Source organism: Cebus imitator, unplaced genomic scaffold (genome assembly GCF_001604975.1).
Source record: "Cebus imitator isolate Cc_AM_T3 unplaced genomic scaffold, Cebus_imitator-1.0 Scaffold328, whole genome shotgun sequence".
Lineage (NCBI taxonomy): Eukaryota > Metazoa > Chordata > Mammalia > Primates > Cebidae > Cebus > Cebus imitator.
Window position 1 is genome coordinate 539,993 of NW_016107643.1, and position 23,662 is coordinate 563,654.

Below are 23,662 nucleotides of genomic sequence, written 5' to 3' on the forward strand. Positions count from 1 at the left end.
AAAAAAAAAAAAAAAAAAAAAAAGCTCCATGCGGTGGCACATGCCTGTGATTCCAGCTACTTGGGAGGGGAGGTGGGAGGGTTACTTGAGCGTGGGAGGCAGAGGCTATAGTGAGTTGAGACTGAGCCACTGCACTCCAGCATGGGTGACAAAGCAAGACCCTGTCTCAGAAAAATTAAAATTAAAATAGATGCCAGGCGCAGTGGCTCACGCCTATAATCCTAGCATTTTGGGAGGCTGAAGCGGGTGGATCACCTGAGGTCAGGAGTTTGAGACCAGCCTGGCCAACATGGCAAAACCCCATCTCTTAAAAAAAAAAAAGAAAAAAGAAAAATTACACAGAGTTTCCATATACAACCATCTTTCCTCCCTCTCACCAACGTTTCTCCTAGCATCTCGAATTGGGTGTGCTGCATTTATTACAACTGATAAGCCAATACTGAGTACATATTTTACATGAGCATTCACTCTTTGTACATTCCGTAGGTTTTGACAAATGCATAATATATCAAGTATCCATCATCACAGTGTGAGACAGAATAATATGCTCCCAAAATGTCCTGTGGCCCACCTAGTCAACCTTCTCTTCCTCCCACTGATCATTTTTTTGCTGTCTCTAGAGTTTTCTCTTTCCTCACAATGCTGTATAGTTACAATCATACAGCATATAACCGTTTCACCTTCTTTCACTTAGAGATATGCATTTAAGGTTCCCTCATGTCTTTTCATCACTCGAAAATTCATTTTATTTTATTGGCCAGGTGTAGTGGCTCACACCTCTAATTCCAACACTTTGGGAGGCCGAGGCGAGGGTGGGAGGATCACCTGAGATCAAGAGTTCGAGACCAGCTTGGCCAACATGGCAAAACCCCGTCTTTACTAAAAATACAAAAATTAGTGGTGGCAGGCGCCTGTAATCCCAGCTCCTTGGGAGGCTGAGGCATGAAAATCACTTGAACCCGGGAGGTGGAGGTTACAGTGAGCCAAGATCATGCCACTGCACTCTAGCCTGGGCAACAGAGCAAGACTCCATCTCAAAAACAGAAAAAAAAGAAAAGAAAGTTCATTTCATTTTATCACTGAGTAATATTCTGTTATATGACCACAGTTTGTTTATGTATCCATCTATTGGAGGACATCTTAGTTGCTTCCAAGTTTTGATCATGATGAGTAAGGTGGCTGTAAATATTTGTGTGCAGGCTTTTGTTTGGACATAAATTTTTCAACTCATTTGGGTAAACACCTAGGAGTGTAAATGCTGGATTTTATGGTCAATCTCTGTTTAGTTTTGTACGAAACTACCATACTGTTTCCCAAAGTAGCTGTAACCATTTTGCATCCCCACTAGCAATAAATGAGAGTTCCTGTGTTCTACATTTTTTATAGCATTTTGTGTTGCCAATAAGCATTTAATAGTATTTCACTGGCGTTTTAATTCATAGTTCCCTAACATATGATGTTGAGCATCTTTTCATATGCCTCTTTACCATCTGCATACTTTCTTTAGTGAGATGTCCGTTCAGATCTTTTCTCCATTTAAAAATTTTTTTTTATTCTTGAGTTTTAGTGTGTGCATTTTGGATACAAGTCCTTTGTCAGATATGTGCTTTGCAAATATTTTCTCCTAGTTTGTGGCTTGTTTTTAAAATTCTCTTAACATGTCTTTTGCAGAGCAGAAATTTTTAATTTTAATGAAGTAAAATATCATTTTTTTTTCTTTAATGGATCATGCTTTTGATGTTGTATTTTATTTTGTTTTTGTTTTCGTTTATGGTGTTGTATTTTAAAAGTCATTGCCAAATCGAAGGTCATTTTAATTTTCTCCTTTGTTATCTTTTACAGTTTTATAGTTTTGTGTTTTACATTTAGGTTTATGATCCATTTGGAGTTGATTTTTGTGAAAGGCACAAGGTCTGAATCTAGATTTTTGGTTTTGGCCTATGGGTGTCCAGTTGTTCCAGCACAATTTGTTGACAAAACTGTCCTTTCTCCATTGTATTTTCTTTGCTCCTTTGTCAAAGGTTGGCTATATTTCAGTTGTCATTGCTGGCGTATGGAGGCAATTGACTTTTGCATATTATTAACCTTGTATCCTGTATCCGGCAACTTCCCTCTCCCAGATTCAAGTGATTCTTCTGGCTCAGCCTCCCAAGTAGCTGGGATTACAGCCATGTGCCGTGACGCCCAGCTAATTTTTGTATTTTCAGTAGAGATGGGGTTTCGCCATGTTGAGCAGGCTGGTCTTGAACATCTGTGATCCTAGCTACACATGAGGCTAAGGTAGGAGAATTGTTTGAACCTGAGAGGTTGCAGCAAGTCGAAATTGTGCCACTGCACTCCAACCTGGGTGACACAGCTAGATTGTCCAAAAAAAAAAACTGATTTAGAGTTAGGAGTGTCTTTAAGAGTGTCAGAGTAATGATGTCACCCTCAGATGGCAGTCACTGTACTATGTTCATTAAGAATCTAATAGAATATTAATATCTGCATGTTAGAGATGAGCTGAGACTCAGAGAAGTTAAGCAACTTGCTCAAAGACACCCAGCTAGTATGAGGTGGAAAGGTTGGTTATGGTCACCAGAACCTCATTATCTTTGCACCTGCATTTGATTTATAAATGCCTATAAGGATAGTTGTGCTTACACAAGCTGTTTAGCAAACTGATGGGGAAAGTTCATACTGTACAGTAGATTCCGTTGCACCAGGCCATTTGTCAAGGCTATGAAGTCGCTGTTGAAAACAAACGGCTGGGCACAGTGGTTCACACCAGTAATCCAGCACTTTGGGAGGCCAAAGCAGGTGGATCACGAGGTCAGGAGAGCAAGACCATCTTGGCCAATGTGGTGAAACCCCTACTCAGGAAGCTGAGGCAGGAGAATCACTTGAACCTGGGAGGCAGAGGTTGCAGTGAACTGAGATCATGCCACTGCACTCAAGCCTAGCGACAGAGCGAGACTCCATCTCAAAACAAACAAACATGTAGGCAACGCAGAGGAACAGGACCTAACCTATCTTGGCAGCTCTCACCCCCTGTTCCCTTCACCATTCAGCAAGGGCACATCCCCCTGGAGAACGGAACCAGAAGGCCCTGTCTCAATGTTCAGGCTGAACAAACAGAGCCCATGCTTGGCCCTGGCACTGGGTGTTGGGACCTGATGCAGCTCTGACCTCAAGGATCAGTCCTTGAAAAGTAAATCCAAGAAAAGGAAGAACCCCTGCCTCGATCTCTACCTGAGGTTTAGGCAAGTGTGTGGGAGAGCCAGCAGGCAGAGAATAAGAGGCAGTCCTTCTCACCCAGTCAGGAGGCTTTCAAATTAGGTGGCCTTAGGACCTCAAGGGAGAAGAGATTTCTTTCCTCAACCATTGCAAGGTTTGTGGCTGCGACCTCAATAATGAAAGACAGATTAACAAGAGAAGAGCATCCAAATTTATTTACTGTTAAGTTTTAGGAGACACAAGAGCCTTCAGAAATGAAGACCCAAATATCCAGGGAAAGCTGTATTTTTGTAGAAGTATGTGCAGAAGTATGATTGGAGGACAAAAGGGTGTGATGTCATGGTAATCAACCAGGGGGAGGTACCAAGGCCTGTTTGTTCAGATTCCTCTTGGCCTCTGTGTGACTTTCCTTTCCTTGGGTATAGGGCAGGACACCTGTCACAGGAGGTCTTCAAGAGAGAGGGGAGGAAGAAGGCCAGAGAGTGACCTTACTGCTTCTGCAGTTTTCTCAGTTTCTTTCAGCTTAAAATACTCAGTATGCCAAGGTGCCATATTTGAGGTGCCATATTTGAGGTGTCCTGTTCTGAGCCCCGCAGAACTCACAAGCTCTCAGAAGCACCTTGGACTTTCAATTTCTCACAGTCAGGGACATTTTCCTGGGCCATTGGGACCAGACCTGTTCATTTCCTGCCCCTGCAGGTGACAGGTTGGGAAGGAGACCCTCGAGCAAGCGGGCTCCCAAAGCTCAGGGGACCCTGGGCAGGCGTGGAGCTCAGCGAAGCCAGAAGGAGCGCACAGGGGGCAGCCCAAGCCCGGGGTCTCCCCAGAGGAAGCAAGCAGAGCGCAGGAGACTCGGAGAGGAGCTGGGGAAACAGGAGCCAAGCAAGGCGGAGGGGACCTGCAAGGGGAGGAGGAAGCGGGACGAAAGATCTCCCCTCAAGGAGCAGACAGCACCCTCAAAGAAGGAAAAGGAGATTCCGAGGAAGGAGGAGAAGTTGAAGCGGCACAAGAAACCCAGGTGTGTTGTGGTTTAGATTCTGGGCGTTCACTCCACGTGCTCACGCTCCTTCGCGGCCCTTCTCCTTCCCTCATGAGGGACTGATGACCCTCCCTGGTGACAGCAGCCCCTGCCTTCACTCTGGCTTCCCTGTCTCCCCGCCCTTACCACTGCCCCGCTCTGCGGTGGGCTCTTCCTCCCAGAACCCAGATGAAGCTCGCAGGTCCTCGCAGGTGGAGACGCCACCGGCTCTCCACTCCAGCGTCTCATGGCACACTGCTGAAGTGGAGCACAGGTGGTGAGGTGACGGGGTAGCAGGGTGGGGCAAGATCCCGCGTCCCCTGAATTTCAGCGTGTGGCTAACCCCAGCTTTTGAAGAGGAGGAGCTGAGAAACATGAACAAAATTGGATTCAGGAACCTTCCGAGGGCTTAAAAGCACATCCCTTTCCGGATTCCGGATCTGGGCCAGTTTCCTGTTCTGGAAATGTGGCGTTGGTCTAGGAGACCTTCACGGGTGCTACCAGCTCTGAAATTCTGGGGCTCGGAGGTTTTGTTTGTTTTGCCTCCTTTGTTCCGTTACCATTACCACCAACCAGCACATGTGGGTTAGTGGACAGGGCCAGCTTATGGCATCAGAAAGTGGGGATTTGGGGTTCATGTTTTTGCTATCAATTGTAATAAGTCTCTCTCTCTTTGCCTCCCTTTTTCAATCATTGAGAATAATAAATACCTTATTCGTTGCTCAGATTGTTTTAAGAATTCCCCATGATAGAAATAGGAAAGCTATTGCAACAGTTAGGAGTATTAGGATTATGGTGAAGAGCTGATGTTCCTTCCCGGTGCTTTGTAGCAAATCCTCTTTACCCAAAGCCTCAGTTGGGTGCTCCCCCTTCCTCTCCACCTTTACAGAGGAATCTGAGGCTCTTAAACAAGGCCACTGATTTTTTTCTGTTGCCATGCCAACCATCCTGGCTTGATTAGAGCCTTTGTCTGCTCTCTGGTTACTGCCAGACATTAACTAAAGGGGAAAAGGGTGCATCGTGCCCTTGGACATTTAAAAATAATTTGAATGCACCGTTGATGGGCCCTGAGTGTCCTGAACTTTTGAGGGAGGCTGTACCATCCCAATAGGCCACAAAGATTCATTCGTGTCATTTTCAGCTGAGGGTAATGCTAGGGCATAGAAGGATGAAAACATTCAGTTCCCGTTGCCCAGATACCGACAGAGTAGCAGAGGAGATAAGACAGAGGCATTAGTAATCCTAAGACGAGGCAGAAAGCAATATACGTGCAAGACAGGACTTGACAGAGTGCTGAATTCCGGGGGTGCTGGGCCATCAGGGCTTCTCCATGGAGAAGGTAAACATCTCAACAAGGCTTTGAATAACAGGTGGAACATGAACAAGCAATGACCGAATGCCCAACCCCCAAACTGTGGGAACACCCTATGCAGAGACTGAAAAGCAGATATCACTGATAGGGTGTGCATGAATTATAGCCACATATATATATATATATATATATATATATATATATTTCTGTGTTCTAGGCTTTTCAACCTTCGAGGGCATCCAAAAACTTCTCCTTTGCTCCCCAGGAGTTAATCAAAAGATAAAACACTCCGAGGCTGCGGCAAACTTGTCTCTAAAGGGGTGGTTACCCAAGCCCACACCCTGATGTTACCATTTATGAAACGCCCTCAGGCTGAACAGCCATAACCTTTTCTTAGTCCTGTCCTTCACCTACACAATTGGCCGCTGTCTCACTCAGCTGAGAGTCACTATTTTTATCACTGAAGGAGTCAGAATAGGCTGGACGCTATAAGGAGCACACAAAGTCACTTGGATTTTGTGACAATTGAGCACATAGAATTATCTGGGAGATGGGGAGGTCCCCAGCTGGAAATTCTCCATGGCCCTGCTGTCCAATGTGACAGCCACTAACCACATGTGGCCGCTGAGCACTTGAAATGTGGCCAGTGTGGAACTGAGGAACTGAACTTCTCATTTAATTGAAACTCAGTGAGTAACTGAATTTCTCATTTAATTGTAACTCAATGTCAATACCACTGAGTTGACACAGGAGTTGGTAAATTTACTTAATTTGGACTGATGTAGTTTTGAAACTGATTTGATTTGACTTTGAAGCCAGAAGAGTTCTTCTACAAAGAGACAAATGACTGATGTCAATGCTGATGCAAATATTAAAGGAAAAGAATATTTTGCTACTTGATTCAGTTGTTGAGAATCTTTTAAGTATGTCTAAAACAATTTGGGGATATCTACCTTTTTCACCTATAAACTTATGAAATATAAATACAGATCAAATATGTCTGATGAAAGTTTAACATCTGAATAGTATTGCAGTTTGAGTACAAAATGAATACCGACCTTTGAAGACAGTATTTTTTTTTTTTTTCTGTTTGAGATGGAGTCTCACTCTGTTGCCCAGACTGGAGTGCAGTGGCGTGACCTCGGCTCACTGCAATCTCTGCCTCCCAGGTTCAAGCAATTCTCTGCCTCAGCCTCCTGAGTAGCTGGGATTACAGGCACCTGCCACAACACCCAGCTAATTTTTGTATTTTTAGTAGAGACGGGGTTTCACCATCTTGGCCAGACTGGTCTTGAATTACTCACCTCATGATCCATCCACCTAAGCCTCCCAAAGTGCTGGGATTACAGGCGTGAGCCACCGCATCCAGCCTGAAGATGATATTTTTTAAAAGACTGAAGTGTCTCTAATAATTGTATATTGATTGCAAGGTAAATTACAGTTTTTAATATATTTGATTAAATAAACTGTATTATTAAAATTGCTTTAATCCATGCTTTTTACCACTTCAAGGTGGCTACTAGAAAAATTTGCATTACACTAAGTGGCTTGTGTCCTGTTTCTGTTGCGGAGCACCGAACTGGAGTATGGTTTGTGGGAGGACGCAGAGAAATGAAGAATGGGGAGGCAGCTCTCCGGGGCCCTGGGCTACAGGCTAGAGTTTTGGCCTTGGCTGCCCGGCGATGGGAATCACTGGGGGCTTCTGAGCAGAGGGCAGGAGTGCCACCTTGCCCGTGGGCTCCGCCTCGCTCCACAGCACCTGAGGACACCACCTCCTTTCCAACTCTCGTCCGCCTCCGCCCTGGCTCTGCCTCCAGATCATCCTCGTTGGCCTCCAGTGGTTCTGGTGGGGAGTCCCTGTCTGAGGAAGAACTGGCCCGGATCCTGGAGCAGGTGGAAGAAAAAAAGAAGCTCATTGCTACCATGCGGAGCAAGCCCTGGCCCATGGTGAAGAAGCTGACAGAGCTCAGGTGAGCAGACTGCGGGCCGACCACGGCCTCCTGATATCCACAGGGCTCAGCTCCTTCTGATGGATGGGCGCCCCTCCCTCCACACTTCCCCAAAGGGGCTTGATGGGAAGGGGGATGCCCCAGAGAGGAGCATAGCACTCAGGGAACCTCATGAGAGCCAGGGCAGCCCTGCTGTTCGCCAGCACTACAGGGCCTGAACGGGGAGCCAGGGAAGACTCAGAGGACTCCCGGCCTGTGCCTACGTCTTCCCCTGCCTGGCTGACCCCTTTATTCTATGCCCCACCTCATCTGGTGGCTTCTGTGCCTCTCTCACAATCCAACACAGATGTTCCTTTCCCAGAAGCTCTCTAGACCTCCTCCTCCTCAAGAGCAGCTCTCTTTCATGTTCCTGCAGCACCCAGCGTCTCTCCATGTGTACACACTCTCTCGCGTGATTTGCAGAGTGAGCTGGAGAGGGTCTCTCTGAGCCACTGTCACATCCCGTTGCCTGGTGCAAGCCCCCAGGCATCATGAATATCACTCTGTGAATGGTGACAGGCCTCCTGCCCATGCCACTCAACTTCTGTTTTCTACTCAGCCACTATTCTGGTTTCCATGCAAAAGGCTGATGCATGGAGCATTTGATGATTCTGGAGTCTGCTGCAGTTTTGAAATAACAGCAGTAGGCTGGGCATGGTGGCTCACACCTGTAATCCCAGCACTTTAGGAGGCCAAGGTGAGTGGATCACTTGAGGTCAGGAGTTTGAGACCAGCCTGGCCAACATGGTGAAACCCTGTCTCAACTAAATATACAAAAATTAGCCATGTGTGGTGGCAGGCACCTGTAGTTCCAGCTACTCATGAGGCTGAGGCAGAGAGCTGCTTGAACCCAGGCGGCGGAGGTCGTAGTGAGCTGAGATCGTGCCCCTGGACTCCGGCCTGGGTGACAAAGCAAGACTCCATCTCAAAAAAAAATATTGTATATATTTATGGTGTATTTATGTATGATGTTTTGACATATGTATACATTTTGAATTGTTAAGCTGATTAATATATGCATGACCTTTTTTTGTGTGTGGTAAGAATACTTATAATCTATTCTTAGCAATTTTCAGGTATCTAATACATTGTTATTATCGTCACTATGCTGTACAGAAATTTAAGTTTGAATAAAAGTTAAAACAAAAAAATCAGGTTCAGTTGCACTAACTCTGTTTTAAGTATTCAGTAACCACACATGGTAGTGGCTATGTGTTAGTGCAAATTTAGAATGATTTCCATCACTGCAGAAAGTTCTGGTGGTCAGCAGCACTGTACCAGCAGTACAGGTGCCCACCACCACGACCAGCTAATTTTTTTATTTTTAGTAGAGACAAGGTTTCACCATCTTGGCCAGGCTGGTGTTGAACTCCCGACCTCATGATCCACCTGCCTCAGCCTCTCAAAGTGCTGGGATTACAGGCATGAGCCACCATGCCTGGCCACAATTTTTTTTTAAGAGACAGAGTCTTGCTCTGTCGCCCACGCTGGAGTGCAGTCTGCCATGATGGCTCCCCGTGGCCTTGAATTCCTGGCTCAAGTGACCCTCCTTTCCAGTAGTCGGGAATGCAGGCATATGCCATCACACCTGACTGATTTTTCAATTTTTTGTGGAGACAGGGTCTTGCTATGCTGCCCAGGCTGATCTTGAACTCCTATACTCAAGTGATCCTCCCACCTCAGCTTCCCCAAGTATTGGGATTATAGGCATGAGCCACCGCACCTGGCCCATTTGTCAATTAAATAATGAAATAACAGTAGGCCAGGTGCGGTGGCTCATGCTTTTAATCCCAGCACTTTGGGAGGCCAAGGTGGGTGCATCACATGAGGTTGGGAGTTCGAGACCAGCCTGACCAACATGGAGAAATCCCATCTCTAGTAAAAAATGGAAAATTAGCCAGGCATGGTAATGGATGCCTGTAATCCCAGCTACTCAGGAGGCTGAGACGGAAGAATTGCTTCAACCCAGGCGACAGAGGTTGTAGTGAGCCTAGATTGCGCCATTGCACTCCAGCCTGGGCAACAGAGTAAAACTTTGTCTCAAAAAAAAAAACAAGTAATTTTAAAAATTTAAATAGTCCTGGCCCGGCACGGTGGCTTACACTTGTAATCCCAGCACTTTGGGAGGCCAAGGTGGGTGGGTCACTAGGTCAAGAAATCGAGAGCTTCCTGGCCAATATGGTGAAACCCCGTCTCTACTAGAATACAAAAATTAGCTGGGCATGGTGGCGCGCGCCTGTAGTCCCAGCTACGTGGGAGGCTGAGGCAGGAGAATTGCTTGAACCAGGGAGGTGGAGGTTGCAGTGAGCCGAGATTGCGCCACTGCACTCCAGCCTGGTGCCTGGCGACAGAGCAAGACTCTGTCTCAAAAAAAAAAAAAAATTTTTTTTTATAGTTCCATGTCTTGGGTGGCGGTAGTGTGGAAGCTAGGCTCAGCTCTGGGCTGTCTTCCCTCGCAGCCTTCTCTTTTTAAATCCTTTCTCCCTGCTCCCCCCAAGCTAGTCTCCTTCTGCCAGCAGGACAGAACAGCCACCTGTCACTCTAACAGAACCTCACTCCCACTCAGGTGTCACCAGAACACATCTTTTATTAACAGTGGAAAAAGTGCAACCCTGATGACTATGGAAATGAGATCTCCAGCTGGCTGGAAGTCTCAGGGACCATGGCAATCCCTGAGGGCCCTTCAGCTGCCAGAGGAGAAATCTGACATCTCCTCCCTGCCTCTGAGGGGCAGAATTCCTGGGGCTGGCAGGGTGGGCAGAGGCTAAGGCCTGAGAAGCCAAGGAGACCCATGCCTCTCTCACTGGAGTGGGTCTCCCCAGCAAACAGTGGGTCCCCTCCCCCTGGGCCTCCCTCCTTGCCTCTTCCTAGCACCTTCCCTCCCACAAGGCTCCTTATCCCAGACTCAGGTTTAAGGCTCTCCAGCTTCTGAGTCTCCACCCAAGCTGGTGCCTCTGCCACATGTATTTGAGCCTTCATAGTTCAGATTTCCTTTGGTTAGGTGATAACTGAATTCCTGCTCTTTTTTTTTTTTTTTTTTTCTAAGCAGGGAGGCCCAGGAATTTGTGGAGAAGTATGAAGGTGCCTTGGGAAAGGGGAAAGGCAAGCGACTATATGCCTGCAAGACGCTGATGGCCAAGGTGTGTGGGGTAGAGGTAGCAAATCTGTGGGGAGGACTTGCTCAGTTTTGGAATCTGGGGACCAACTCAGGCACCTGCCCAGTTTCACCGTTTGTGTCCAGCTGCCCCCGGAATCCTGGGTGTGAGGGCCACCTGACCATTCTGATCCACCTACAAATGGAAAGCAATCATACATAGCCTGCCAATTTCTCCAGTTGTACTGTGAGGGCTTCAACACATTTGAGACTTGTTTTCTCTCCATCGAATACACTTAGAGAACTAACGATGTTAAAACCACTGCGATTTTATTTTCCAAACCCCAAATCAGGATAGGGTGAGTTGGTGGAGACCCAGAAGGGCTGTGGTGTGATCAGGGTCACATGGATGACAAACAGCTATGTCCCCAGAGGGGTGGGGAGGCAGCTCTGTTTTGTTGAGTTGTATCATAATCTGAGCATCTGCTTGAAGTGAGGGTAGTGTTTCACGTTGGATATTTAATGTGAGACTTACGGAAGTTTCCTTCCTTTGCCCACTGATTTGAAAAACTACCATCCTCCTTCACTTACTTCTTGTACGGAGCCTGTTTCGGGGCTTTTGTGCTGAGCAGTCATTTGACATCACTATCTCAACTCTAAATTCTGATGCCTGGTAGTTCTAGGTTCCCCTTTTTACTTTTGATTTTTTGTTTGTTTGTTTTTAGAGACAGAGTCTCACTTTTCCACTAAGGCTGGAGCACAGTGTCACCAATCCAGCCTTAGTGGCAGCCTTGAACTACTTGGCTCAAGAGATCCTGCAGCCTCAGCCTCAGGCTCTGAGGAGCTAGGACTACAGGGGCACCCCACCACACCCTGCTACACCTTTGTTTTTTTAAAAAAACTTGCTTGGCTGTCTAGTCTATGTTTCTACATGCATTAAAAAAATCAGTTTGCCAAGTTCCACTATAGTGTATTGACATTTTGGTTGGAATTTCTTTTAATCCTGTCTTTAATTTGGAACTTCCTTATGTATACAATAGTCTTCACATCCAGAATATCATATATTTCTCAAGCCTATATTATATTCTTAAGCAAAGTTTGTCATTTTCTCCCTATAGATCTTTTCCACGTTTTATTTCTACATAGTTAATAGCCTAGTTGCTTTTGCAAATGCAATCATTTTTCAACTATTTAATAACTAGTTATTGGTAGTATGTAAGAAGGCTACAAATTCCTGTGCTCATTTTTTATCTGGTTCTCTTATGGTACTCTCTTATTAATTCTAACCTTTTTCATCTGATTATGTACATAAAGATGTTTTTGTTGGGTTCTCCTAAATGCCTATCCTAAAATGTGGGCTAGCAATCCTAGAACAGTATCAGTTGATAATTGTGATCATAGCTCTCCTTGTCTTTGCATCACTTTAGTGAGAATGACTCTAATGACTTTCACATTAAGTTGATGGGAGTTGTTGGCTTGAAATAGATTTTCTTTGTAACCGTAAAAACTTATTATCAGCCAGGCACCATGGCTTATGCCTATAATCCCAGCACTTTGGGAGGCTGAGGCAGGTAGATCACAAGTCAGGAGTTCGAGACCAGCTTGGCCACCATGGTGAAACCCTGTCTCTACTAAAAATGCAAAAATTAGCCAGGCATGGTGGCACGCACCTGTAGTCCCAGTTATTCAGGAGGCTGGGGCAGGAGAATCACTTGAACCCAGGAACTGGAGGTTGCAGTGAGCCGAGATCGTGCCACTGCACTCCAGCCTAGGTGACAAAGCGAGACTCAGTCTCAAAAAAAAAAAAATTATTGTCTAATTACTGTTTAGTAAGACTTTCATTTCATTGAAAATAATTAGGTTTTATTAAACACCTTTTCCTTTATGTTATTACACTTTTTAAAAAATTTCTGGGATACCCCCAGTCATGGTACATTACTTTTAACTCCACAGACGCATTTGATTTTCCAATATTTTATTTATGATTTTTACATACATTTTCATAAGATTGAATTTGTGTGTGTTTGTACACAAGTGTATGCATGTCTAGCATCTTGGAAGATTTTAACATTAGGGTTGCACTTGCTTTATAATTTTAAATGAATAGCATTAGCTCCTCTTTATGTTGTCAATCAGTTTTTGGAGCCTTATAATATACTTTTTGTTAATTTTAAAGATGATATCCTTACAGTGGTAGAGATCAGAGCCATTTTTATAGAATACCTTGAATTTTTTTTCAAGTATTCACTTTGTTGGTGTACTTAAGTTTTAACTTTTTCTTGGGACTATTTTGATAATTCATATTCTTCCTGAAACTTGATCATTTCATTAACATTTTCTTATATGTTAACAGAAAGTCACATATGGTAGCCCAATAATTTTCGTAATTACTTTTCATATTTGTTGGGTTTGGTTTGAATCTTTTTTTTTTTTTTTTTTTTTTTTTTTTTTTTTTGCTCTGCTACTCAGGCTGGAGTACAATGGCATGATCTCAGCTCACTGCAACCTCTGCCTCCTGGGTTCAAGCGATTCTCCTGTCTCAGCTTCCCGAGTAGCTGAGATTACAGGCATGCACTACCACGCCCGGCTAATTTTTGTATTTTTAGTAAAGATGGGGTTTCATCATGTTGGCCAGGCTGGTCTCAAACTCCTGACCTCAGGTGATCCTCCCGCCTCAGCCTCTCAAAGATGCTGGGATTACAGGCATAAGCCACTGTGCCCAGCCTGAATCTTTCTTATTTCTAATATTATTTTTCTCCTTTTTCAGTTATGCTTGCCAGACAACTCTCTATGGGTCATTTTATTAATTTTGTTTAGAGACTATCTACCACTTACCAACTGCACACTCACATCTTATTTTTTTCCAACGAAGAATGTGTTCTTCAAGTATATTTTTTTCTAGGTTTTTACTCTGACAAACAATGCTTCAACAAACACCTTTTATACATTTATCTTGGATCCATGTGTTTTTTAAATCACAACAGGACAGTCACTCAAATAGTACTGCTAGTTCAAAAGTGTGAATATTTTAAATTTTACTACACATTTTTCAAACTATTTCTCCCAACCTGTAGCAAATCATACTCAAGGGAACAAAGAGAATGACTTATCCTAGTTATGAATGTTATTGTCCATTTTACTTTGTGCTAATCTAATGGGTAAAAAACAGGTTATTATTCTTCCTTTAATTTGTATTCACTGTTTTTTTTTATTGTAATAAGAACACTTGAGATTTACCTTTCTAAGTACACAATACCGTATTGTTAAGCACAAACATCATGTTGTACAGCAGATCTCTGGACAAGTACATCTCTGATAAATGATTCTGTTCAGCCATGTTTCTGTTCACATAGTTCTAGCTTCCCGCTTAGGAAAGGAGAGCTGCCTGCTTCCTGCGCTCCATCCTCCATATTTACTTTTCCACATAATTTTTAGCTCTTTGCTTCTTTCTCTTTGCAATCTCAGAAATTTATCGGGTCTATTCTCAATATCATTGGATCCATTTTCCTCTGTGTCAATTATAGGCTTTATTTTGTCTAATGTTTCTTTTCATTCAATTACTAACCTCTTAGCTTCCTTGTAATCCTTCCCTATCTCATCTGTATTCTTTTTAAATTGGTATCCTTTACTTTAGAAGCCATATTTCTTGCATCCTATTAAGAATACTGAACTGCTTTCTAGATGTTATGTATGTATCTTGGAGGAAATGTTTTCCACAAATATCAAAGAATGGCGTTCCTTTTTCCCTGTTCTGCAATAATATTTTCCAGGCGTCACTTGTTATTTTCATGTTAGCTACCCAGATCCTGATTTTTTTGACAGGACATGTAGCTTGCCTGTGTCTTGCTCCGCCATGACTTGAAACTTTTTTCCTATATATAGCTGGAGAGCAAGACAGCATGACAATGAATAACCCATTCTAGGACCAGCAACGACCACCACACACAGCCCTGTGAAAGGCACTTGGAATCTTCTGCCCATGCCCCAGCCCAGTTTTCTGACTCTGTCAACCAATGAAGGATAAGAGAATCAGTACAGGAGCATCTCCCAGGCGTCTCTCTCCCTCTGCTCCAGATCCAGGGCCTCGCTTTTCAGTCCAAGATACCCACAGCCCTGAGGAGCTATCAGGTGGTTGCCAAGGAACCGACCGGCAGGCTGTGCCCCCAGGGGCCTCACTTGGCAATGTTCATTACCCATGCTGGTCCTCAGCCTTGCAAGCCTCTATTTTATACTGATTTTATCAGCACCCTGACAAAGGATCCATCTCTCAGGAGAGAACTGGCATTAATAAAGCTTATGAGGCTGCTACATGAAACCAGATGCTGGATTATTAACTTACAAGAAGAAATAACTGATGCAAGATGGAAAATCAGAAGTCCACAGCAGTCATGCCTTTTATTTTTGATAGCTCAGTTATATGGGAAGCTAAACCATCATCCCGATTCCTATCTATGAATTTGCAATGAAAGTCACTGCCATAGAAACCAAAAAACTCAAGGCAAATGCTTTCTTTATAGGCAGACCTACATAGGACGCCAAATAGTCAGAGTATTTTGGGGTTTGGGATTTTTTTTTTTTTTTTTGAAACAGAGTCTCGCTCTGTTGCCCAGGCTGGATGGAGTGCAGTGACGCAATCTTGGCTCACTGCAACCTCCACCTCCTGGAGCAAGTGATTCCCCTGCCACAGCCTCCTGAGTAGCTGGGATTACAGGCACCTGCCACCACACCCAGCTAACTATTGTATTCTTAGTAGAGACAGGGTTTCACCATGTTGGCCAGACTGGTCTCTAACTCCTGCCCTCAGGTGATCCATCCACCTCCGCCTCCCAAAGTGCTGCGATTACAGGTGTGAGCCACTGCCCCCAGCCTGTATTTATTTTTAGTAGAGACAGGGTTTCACTATGTTGGCCAGGTTGGTTTCGAACTCATGATCTCATGTGATCCACCCGCCTCAGCCTCCCAAAAGTGCTGGGATTACAGGCATGAGGCACCATGCCCATGGTGGCCCAAAGAGTATTTTTGAGCACAGAATCAGAGCTAGGGAGGGTGGATGAAGCAAAGAGACTGGGCTGCCCAGTGTCTGTCATCTTCCAATCCCCATATTCTCCGTATCTTTGCCGCTGTTATCAACCAGTCTTTACTCATGGGCCTCTCTTCTCTTTTGCATCTGTGACCATTTCCCTCTTCTGACAGCTGGTTCCCTTCTTTATACAATCATTCAATCAGGAGATGGTCAAAACCATATCTGGAAAACCAGGTCTGGAAGCCTGTCTGATTCCTTCACAAAATTTTTCCCTTTTTAATGGACGCGGTGGCTCACGCCTGAAATCCCAACACTTTGGGATGCTGAAGGCAGGAGGATCACTTGAGCCCAGGAGTTTGAGACCAGCCTGGGCCACATGGTAAGACCCTGTCTCTACCAAATATTAAATTAAAATAAATAACAAGGAATTTATTTGTGAACAGAAGGATGCCGAACATGGCCTTAGATTCCATTTGTGGGAATTGGATTTTTNAAAAATTAGCCGGATGTGGTGGCTGCTTAGCAGGCTGAGGCAGGAAGATCACCTGAGCCCAGGAGGTCAAGGCTGCAGTGAGCCGTGTTTGTGCCACTGCAGTCATGCCCTGGGCAACAGAGTGAGGCCTTGTCTGAAAACAGAAATATTTCCCTTTACTCCTTTAGTGACCTTAGCTTTTGCCCCTTCTTTTCGCAGGTATTGACTTTAGTGACTTTACAAGGGAAAATCTCATTTCCTTCATGAACAAGTTCTGAGGAGACCTTTTAATAATAGGAACTGGGCCAGACGCAGTGGCTCATGCCTGTAATACCAACACTTTGGGAGGTCAAGGCAGGTAGATCACTTAAGGTCAGAAGTTCGAGACCAGCCTGGCCAACATGGGGAAACCCCGTCTCTACTGAAAATACAAAATTTGGGCCAGATGTGGTAGCTCATGCCTGTAATCCAGCACTGTGGGAGGCCGAGGTGGTTGGATCACCTGATGTCAGCAGTTCAAGGCCAGCCTGGCCAACATGGTGAAACCCCATCTCTACTAAAAATACAAAAATTAGCCAGGCGTGATAGCTGGATCACTCTTGTAGTCTCAGCTACTCAGGAGGCTGAGGCAGGAGAATCGCTTGAACCCCGGAGGCAGAGGTTGCGGTAGCCGAGATTGCACTACTGCACTGCAGCTTGAGAGGCCGAGTGAGACTCCATCTCAAAATAACAATAATAATGGCAACTGATCTTAGGATCTGCTCCCTACTACCTCTTATCCTTTTTATGAGTATTTCTACCTCAGCTTTCTATGAGTATTTGTTTCATTCCAAATCGCTTTCCAGAGTGTGTGGTTGGTGGAGCGCAGCCCCTCCGAGAGTTGACAAAACAGCCAGCCATAGAAAGACGGCTGATCAGGTTTCTGTTTGGTACAAAGTCTGGGTGTCGGAGTTGGGAACGGACCACAGGAGGGGGCAACATGCCTTTCTGACTCCTTTCAGAAAGGCGAGGCTGTTGTTTCCCCAGGAGAAGAATGGGCCACCATGGGTTGACATCTCCTTATCAGTTGCACCACCCTTGCAATTTTGTGGCAATTCCTATCAGACAGAGGAACTTGGCTGTCTGCCAGACGTGGGTCTGAGAGTTGCCAGATTCCCTTTTTCCTTTGAACTTTTGTTTTAAGATGAAGAAAGTCTTATCAGAGGTTGCTAATTCAATCGGACCCTCCAACACAGAAATCGTCCAGAGAATTTCTCACTTTATCTATACACTGTCCAAAGCGGAAATTTTATCAGCACAGTAAGGGGTGGCCCTGGCTGTTTCTCTCTCCACACCTGACATTGGGGAAGTGAAGGTTTGAACACCTGCCTCTGGCAGACTGGGCTCAAGGACAGCAGGAGCTGGGGACTACAAGACAGCAGCCTCACCCGAACTGACTCATGCTGACCTGCCAGCCTCCTCCCGCCCCTCATCATGCTCCTTTGTGCCCAGCTCAACATGTTAATGAACTGAGAGTTTTACCTCTTTAATTTCAGAAATGGGTCAAATTTAAGAGAGACTTTGATAATTTCAAGACTCAGTGTATCCCCTGGGAAATGAAGATCAAGGACATTGAAAGTGAGTATGCTGGTGTCACTGATTTTTTAATTGATTTCCTAAAGAATTTCCCAAGAGCTTGAATTGTTTCCTTGGCCCTCTAAATAGATTAGTTCGTTGGTTCTGCTGTATTAGGAAAAAAGAATGGGTTTTCAACTAGTCAAACCAAGGTCTCTTTTTCTTTTTCTTTTTCTTTTTTATTTTTTGAGACAGAGTCTTGCTCTGTTGCCCAGGTTGGAGTGCAATGGCATGATCTCAGCTCTCTGCAGCCTCTACCTCCCAGGTTCAAGTGATTCTCCTGCCTCAGCCTCCTGAGTAGCTGGGATTATAGGTATTCACCACCACACCTGGCTTTTGTGTGTGTGTGTGTGTGTGTGTGTATTTTTAGTAGAGAAGGGGTTTCACTATGTTGACCAGGCTGGTCTCGAACTCCTGACCTCAAGTGATGCGTCCACTTTGGCCTCCCAAAATGCTAGAATTACAGGCATGAGCCACCACACCCAGCCCTGACCAAGATTTAAGTTCTGCTTCTTCACTTTTTGACTATAAGAGCTTAGGCAGGTTAGTTAACCCAAAGAGCCTCAGGTTATTTATCTAGAAAAAGAAAGGGAGACAGATGTCATTCAACAGACTCATGACAAAATTGAATCCATCACACACATAAAGTGCTCAGTAGTGTATATTTCTTCCCTTCTGCAGCACTTACACCCACCATCTTTTCTCTCTCTAGGTCACTTTGGTTCTTCTGTGGCATCATATTTCATCTTTCTCCGATGGATGTATGGCGTTAACCTCGTTCTTTTTGGCTTAATATTTGGTTTAGTCATAATTCCAGAGGTAAGAAAACAACTTCCTAAATCTTTGGATAGAGTTGAGACTTATGACTACCATCATCAATTATCAACCAATACTTCCTGTTTTACAAAGAATCAGTCATTCATTTAAAATGCTATTAGGTTGGTGCAAAAGTGATTGTGGATTTTACCATTAAAAGTAATTTATAAATTACTGCCATTAAAAGTAAATTTATGAAATTAAAAGTAATGGCAAAAATCACAATTACTTTTGCACCAACCTAATGTACTCACATCAATTGCCCAGATGGTTTAGTACAAAGAATGGAACCAAAATACTTCTGTTACTTAATAGGAGAATCTTATATTTTTCTACTTCTCATTGTACCTTAAGATCAGTGGAGAATTAATGCTTCCATGAGCTTTTTTTTACCCTAAAAATTAATACATCTATGAAGAAGAAAATACCAAATGCAGACATATTGTTCCTCTGAAAGCTGTAGAAGTAAACCTGCTTGTGTACCCAGCACCAGCACTAAGTATTTCAGTGAGGACTGTAGCAACTGTAGTAGTTGCTGTGCTCAGTGCTTAGTGAGCCACAGGCTCCTTGGAAAAGACCCCAGGCCATCATTCTGGGGACCTGGGATCCAATTCACAATGAATTGTGAATTGTGTGACTTTGCACTAATTGCTTATTACCCCTTTTTTGTTTCTCAATTAATCATCTGTAGATAAGGATCTATTTATATCCATAACAAGATTATATCTGGGGCCAGGTGCAGTTGCTTATGCCTGTAATCCCAACATTTTGGGAAGCTGAGACGGGAGAATTACTTCTCCCGCCTCAGCCTCCCAAGTAGCTGGGATCACAGGCACTCACCATACCTGGGTAATTTTTGCATTTTTATTAAAGATGGGGTTTCACCATGTTGGCCAAGCTGTCAACGGTGGTCTTGAACTCCTGACCTCAAGGGATCTGCCCACCTTGGCCTCCCAAGGTGTTGGGATTATAGCTGTGAGCCACCACACCCAGTCCTCTAAGGTCTTTAAGTAAGCTGTGCTCTAGGTTTACATAGCAAGCATTTAGTCTGTAAACCTCATATGATACTTCCCTCTAAAAAATAACTATAAGTTATTTTAGACATATGAAAAGATATAATGAATGAGCCTACTTGCTCATCAGTATGCCTAAAAAATAAAATATTACATGTATACTGAAGTCCTCTAATTAACTTTCCCCAATTGTATTGCCTACATAACACTCACTACCCTGAACTTTCCATTTCAACTTACATTTTAAAATTTATCGACTTAAATGCAGTCATTTCTTATTCTCTAAAATCACAGTGTATCTAAAGGTGTATCCCCTTTTGTATTACAGCATAATTTTTTGTCTCATTGACAGCAAAAGTTTTTCTTTTTTAGTTATTTTGTTCAAGAAAAAACTTTTGGCTTTGCTGATTCTCTCTGATATATATATTTTTAAATTCAGTCTTGTAGGGGCACAATTTAAATAAAGTAAAATTTACTCTTTTTAGGTATACAGTTCAATGACTTTTGACAAATGTATAATCAGGTAACCACCCCACAACTAAAATATAGAACATTTTCATCACCCCTAAATTTCTCTAGTACCCTCTTTGCAAGCAATCTCCTCTCCCAGCTCCCACCCCTTGACAACCAATGATTGATTTCTGATTTCTGTTCCTAAAGTTTTACCCTTTTCGGAATATCATATAAATAGAAACATATAGTATACAGTTTTTTTTGTGTCTAACCTCTTTCAGTTGGTACAATGTCTTTGAAATTTATTCATGTAGTTTTATCAATAATTTGTTCCTTTATTGCTGGAATGGAATGAAAATTACAATGGAATTGTAATATCCCATCGTCTGGGTATATCATAGTTTGTTATCCATTCACCAGTTCATGGACTCAGTTGTTTCTGTTGGGAAGCTATTATGAATAACTCTACTATAAATATTCACATTCAAGTCTTTTTCTTATATATCCTTATTTTTATATTACTAATTTCTACTCATATATGTATCATTTATTTCTTTCTAATTTCTTGGGGTTTGTATTTATTATTTATTGCTGTGTAACAAGTTACTCCCTAATTTTTTGCTGAATATAACAACTATTTATTATCTTATGATTTCTGTGGGTCGGGAATCCAGAAGGTGTTCTGGCTTGGGGTCTCCCACAGGCTACAATCTAGGTTTTGTCCAAGGCTACAGTTATCTTGAGGCTGAACTGGAGAAGATTCACTTCCAAGCTCACTCACATGGCTATTGGCAGATCTCAGAAGATATGATTTCAAGCTTACTCACATGGCTTCTGGCAGGCCTCAGAAGATCTGCTTCCAACCTTACTCATGTGGCTGTTCCCAGGGCTCAGGTACTCAGTGGCTATTGGCCAGAGACATCAGTTTCTTGCTACATAAATTCTTTCACAGGCATGCTCATAAGATAGCAGCTTTCTTCTCCCAGAGGAGAGAATCCAAGAAGGAAATACAGCAAGAAGAAGCTTCCCACATAGAAGCCACTATTTTTTAGAACCTAATCTCAAAAATGACATTCCATCTCTTCTGCCGAATTTTATTCCTTAGTAGTGAGTCACTAAATCATCAAGCCCACACTCAATGGGAGGGTATTATTGTGCACAATAATAAATACCAGAGGCAGGGAATCATGTGAGCCTTCTCACAGGCTGCCTACCACATTCAGCCCTCTGGTCCTCAGTGATTTGCATCCCTTCCACATGCAAAATACACTCACCCCTCCTAAAGGCCCCTAAAAATCTCATTCTGGTACAGCATCAGCCCAGATTCCAAACTCTCATTCTCTAAATCAGTTCAGGTGCAGATGAGGCTCCATGGGAGTAGCTCTTTAAATACAACTCCTGAGTCCAGTTCTCTTTACCATGAGATTGAAGAGACATGTTATCTGCACCAACACAACAAATATAAAATGGTAGGACAGGCATAAGATAAATGCTATAGACATGCCTGTGTTCAAACAGGAGAAAAATGGGAGGCACAAGGGAATTATTGACCCATGGCAAGTCTATAACAGTATTAGGCCTTTCTTGTGTTGCTGTGAAGAAATACCTGAGGCTGTGTAATTTATAAAGAAAAGAGGTTTAATTGGCTCGTGGTTCTGCAGGCTGTATGGAAAGCATAGTGCCAGCATCTGCTTCTGGTGAGGGCCTCAGGAAGCTTACAATCACGGTGGAAGGCAAAGGGGAGCCAGCACGTTGCTTGGGGAGAACAGGAGCAAGAGAGCTATTGGGGGAGGTCCTAGACTTTTAAACAACCATATCTCTCATGAACTAACTGAGTGAGAACTCACTTATCACCAAAGGGATGGTGCTAAGCCATTTATGAGGAATCTGCCCTTGTCATCCAATATGTCCCACCAGGCACCACCTCCAACATTGGGAATCACATTTCAACATGAGATTTGGAAGGGACAAACATCCAAATGACATCAATAACACAACACTCATTTATAAATTTTCCCTCAATACTATTTTAGCCACATTCCATATACTTTGATATACATTGCCATTGTTTATTTTTAGGTAATTTCTAATTTCCTTGTAATCCACAAGATATTTATGAATATATTTTTAAAACTTTAATATATAGAAAGATTGGCAGCATTTCTTTTTTTTACTGGTTTGTAGTATAATTTTATAGTGATCATAGTGTATATTTAGTATGAAACTGATACTTTTCATCACTTGGGACTTTATTTGCTTAGATATGGTTAATTTTCCTAAATGTTTATCTTTTTTACATGGTTCAAATATATTACTTATATTCTATAAATTAACCTTATTAATTTTAAAGCAGCATAATAATTGCTGAGTGAGATCAAGCAAATCTCCTGCTATTGTCTTTTTCTCACTGCAATTATTATTTTTTGTTTTATATATGTTGATGCTATGTTATTGGGTACATACAAATTTAAGATTGTTGTGTGGTGAATTATATTGATTTATTTTCAAATGTTAAACCAGATTGCATTCCTGGAATAAACCCAACTAGGTCATTATGTATTATCTTTTTCATATATCACCTGATTTTGATTTGTGTGTATTTAACTAGAACTTTTGCATCCATTTTTGAAAGATTGGACTGTAAATATCCTTCTTACAGTATTCTTAAAATGTTTGGGGATCAATATGAGATCTCATAAAGTGATTTGGAAATATTTCCTTTTTTTATTGACTTGAAGAATTGTGTAAATTTTCCTATGGTAGCCTTTTGTGAATTTTTAAAAATTTATTTATTTTAATTGACAAATATAAATTGGACATATTATTTATGGTACACAAAACGCTGTCTTGGAATGTGTATACATTGTGAAATGGTTATATCAAGCTAATTAACATATGTATCACCTCATATACCTGTACTTATCAATTGTTTTTGGTGAGAACACTTAAAATCTACTCTCACAGCAATTTCCCAGTATACAATATGTTATTATTAACCATAATCATCATGTTGTACAATACATCTCTTGAATTTATACCTCCTAACTGAAATTTGTGTGTCCTTTGACTGACATTTCCCAATCTCCCCAATTCCCCAAGTGAAGTTTTTGTTGTCATGGTTGATTTGTTGCTTTTTGTATCTGTGGTAGGCAGAAGTCTAAGAATGACCCTAAATGACCCTCAACCTTGTATAATTTCCTCCCTTTTGAGTATGGACAGAACCTGGGAAAGAAATATCACTCTGAGGTTATTTGAGTGAGCCTAATTTAATCACATAAGCTCTTCAAAAGCTGAGTTTTCTCTGGCTGGTTGCAGAAGGAATCACAGATATTCAAAACATGAGAAGGACTGAACACACCACTGCTGGCTTAAAGATGGAGGGAACCAAGTAGTGGGGAATGGGGGGCCCTCGAGAGGCTGAGTATGGCAACCACATGCCACCCAGCAAGGAAACAGGGACCTCAGTCCTACAAGCACAAGGAAATGAATTCTGCCAACAATCAGTGAGCTTGGAAGAGAACCCCAGACCTCAGATGAAACCCTTAGCCCCTGCTGACTCCTTGATTTCAAACTGGTGAGACACTGAGCAGAGAATCCAGCTACACCATGCTGAACTGCTGACCTACAGAACTGTGAGCTGATA

At 43.0% G+C, this 23,662-nt stretch overlaps 1 protein-coding gene across 1 annotated transcript in view; it reads left to right on the forward strand.

Annotated features, from left to right (window-relative positions):
* The window catches only part of TMC2 (transmembrane channel like 2), a 112,044-nt gene that overhangs the window by 42,861 nt on the left and 45,521 nt on the right, over positions 1 to 23,662 (forward strand). The window contains exons 4-8 of the mRNA XM_037730046.1: positions 3,916 to 4,234; positions 7,364 to 7,516; positions 10,584 to 10,674; positions 17,659 to 17,740; positions 18,450 to 18,556. Coding sequence (XP_037585974.1) covers positions 3,916 to 4,234; positions 7,364 to 7,516; positions 10,584 to 10,674; positions 17,659 to 17,740; positions 18,450 to 18,556 — 752 coding nt within the window. The remainder of the gene's footprint in view (positions 1 to 3,915; positions 4,235 to 7,363; positions 7,517 to 10,583; positions 10,675 to 17,658; positions 17,741 to 18,449; positions 18,557 to 23,662) is intronic.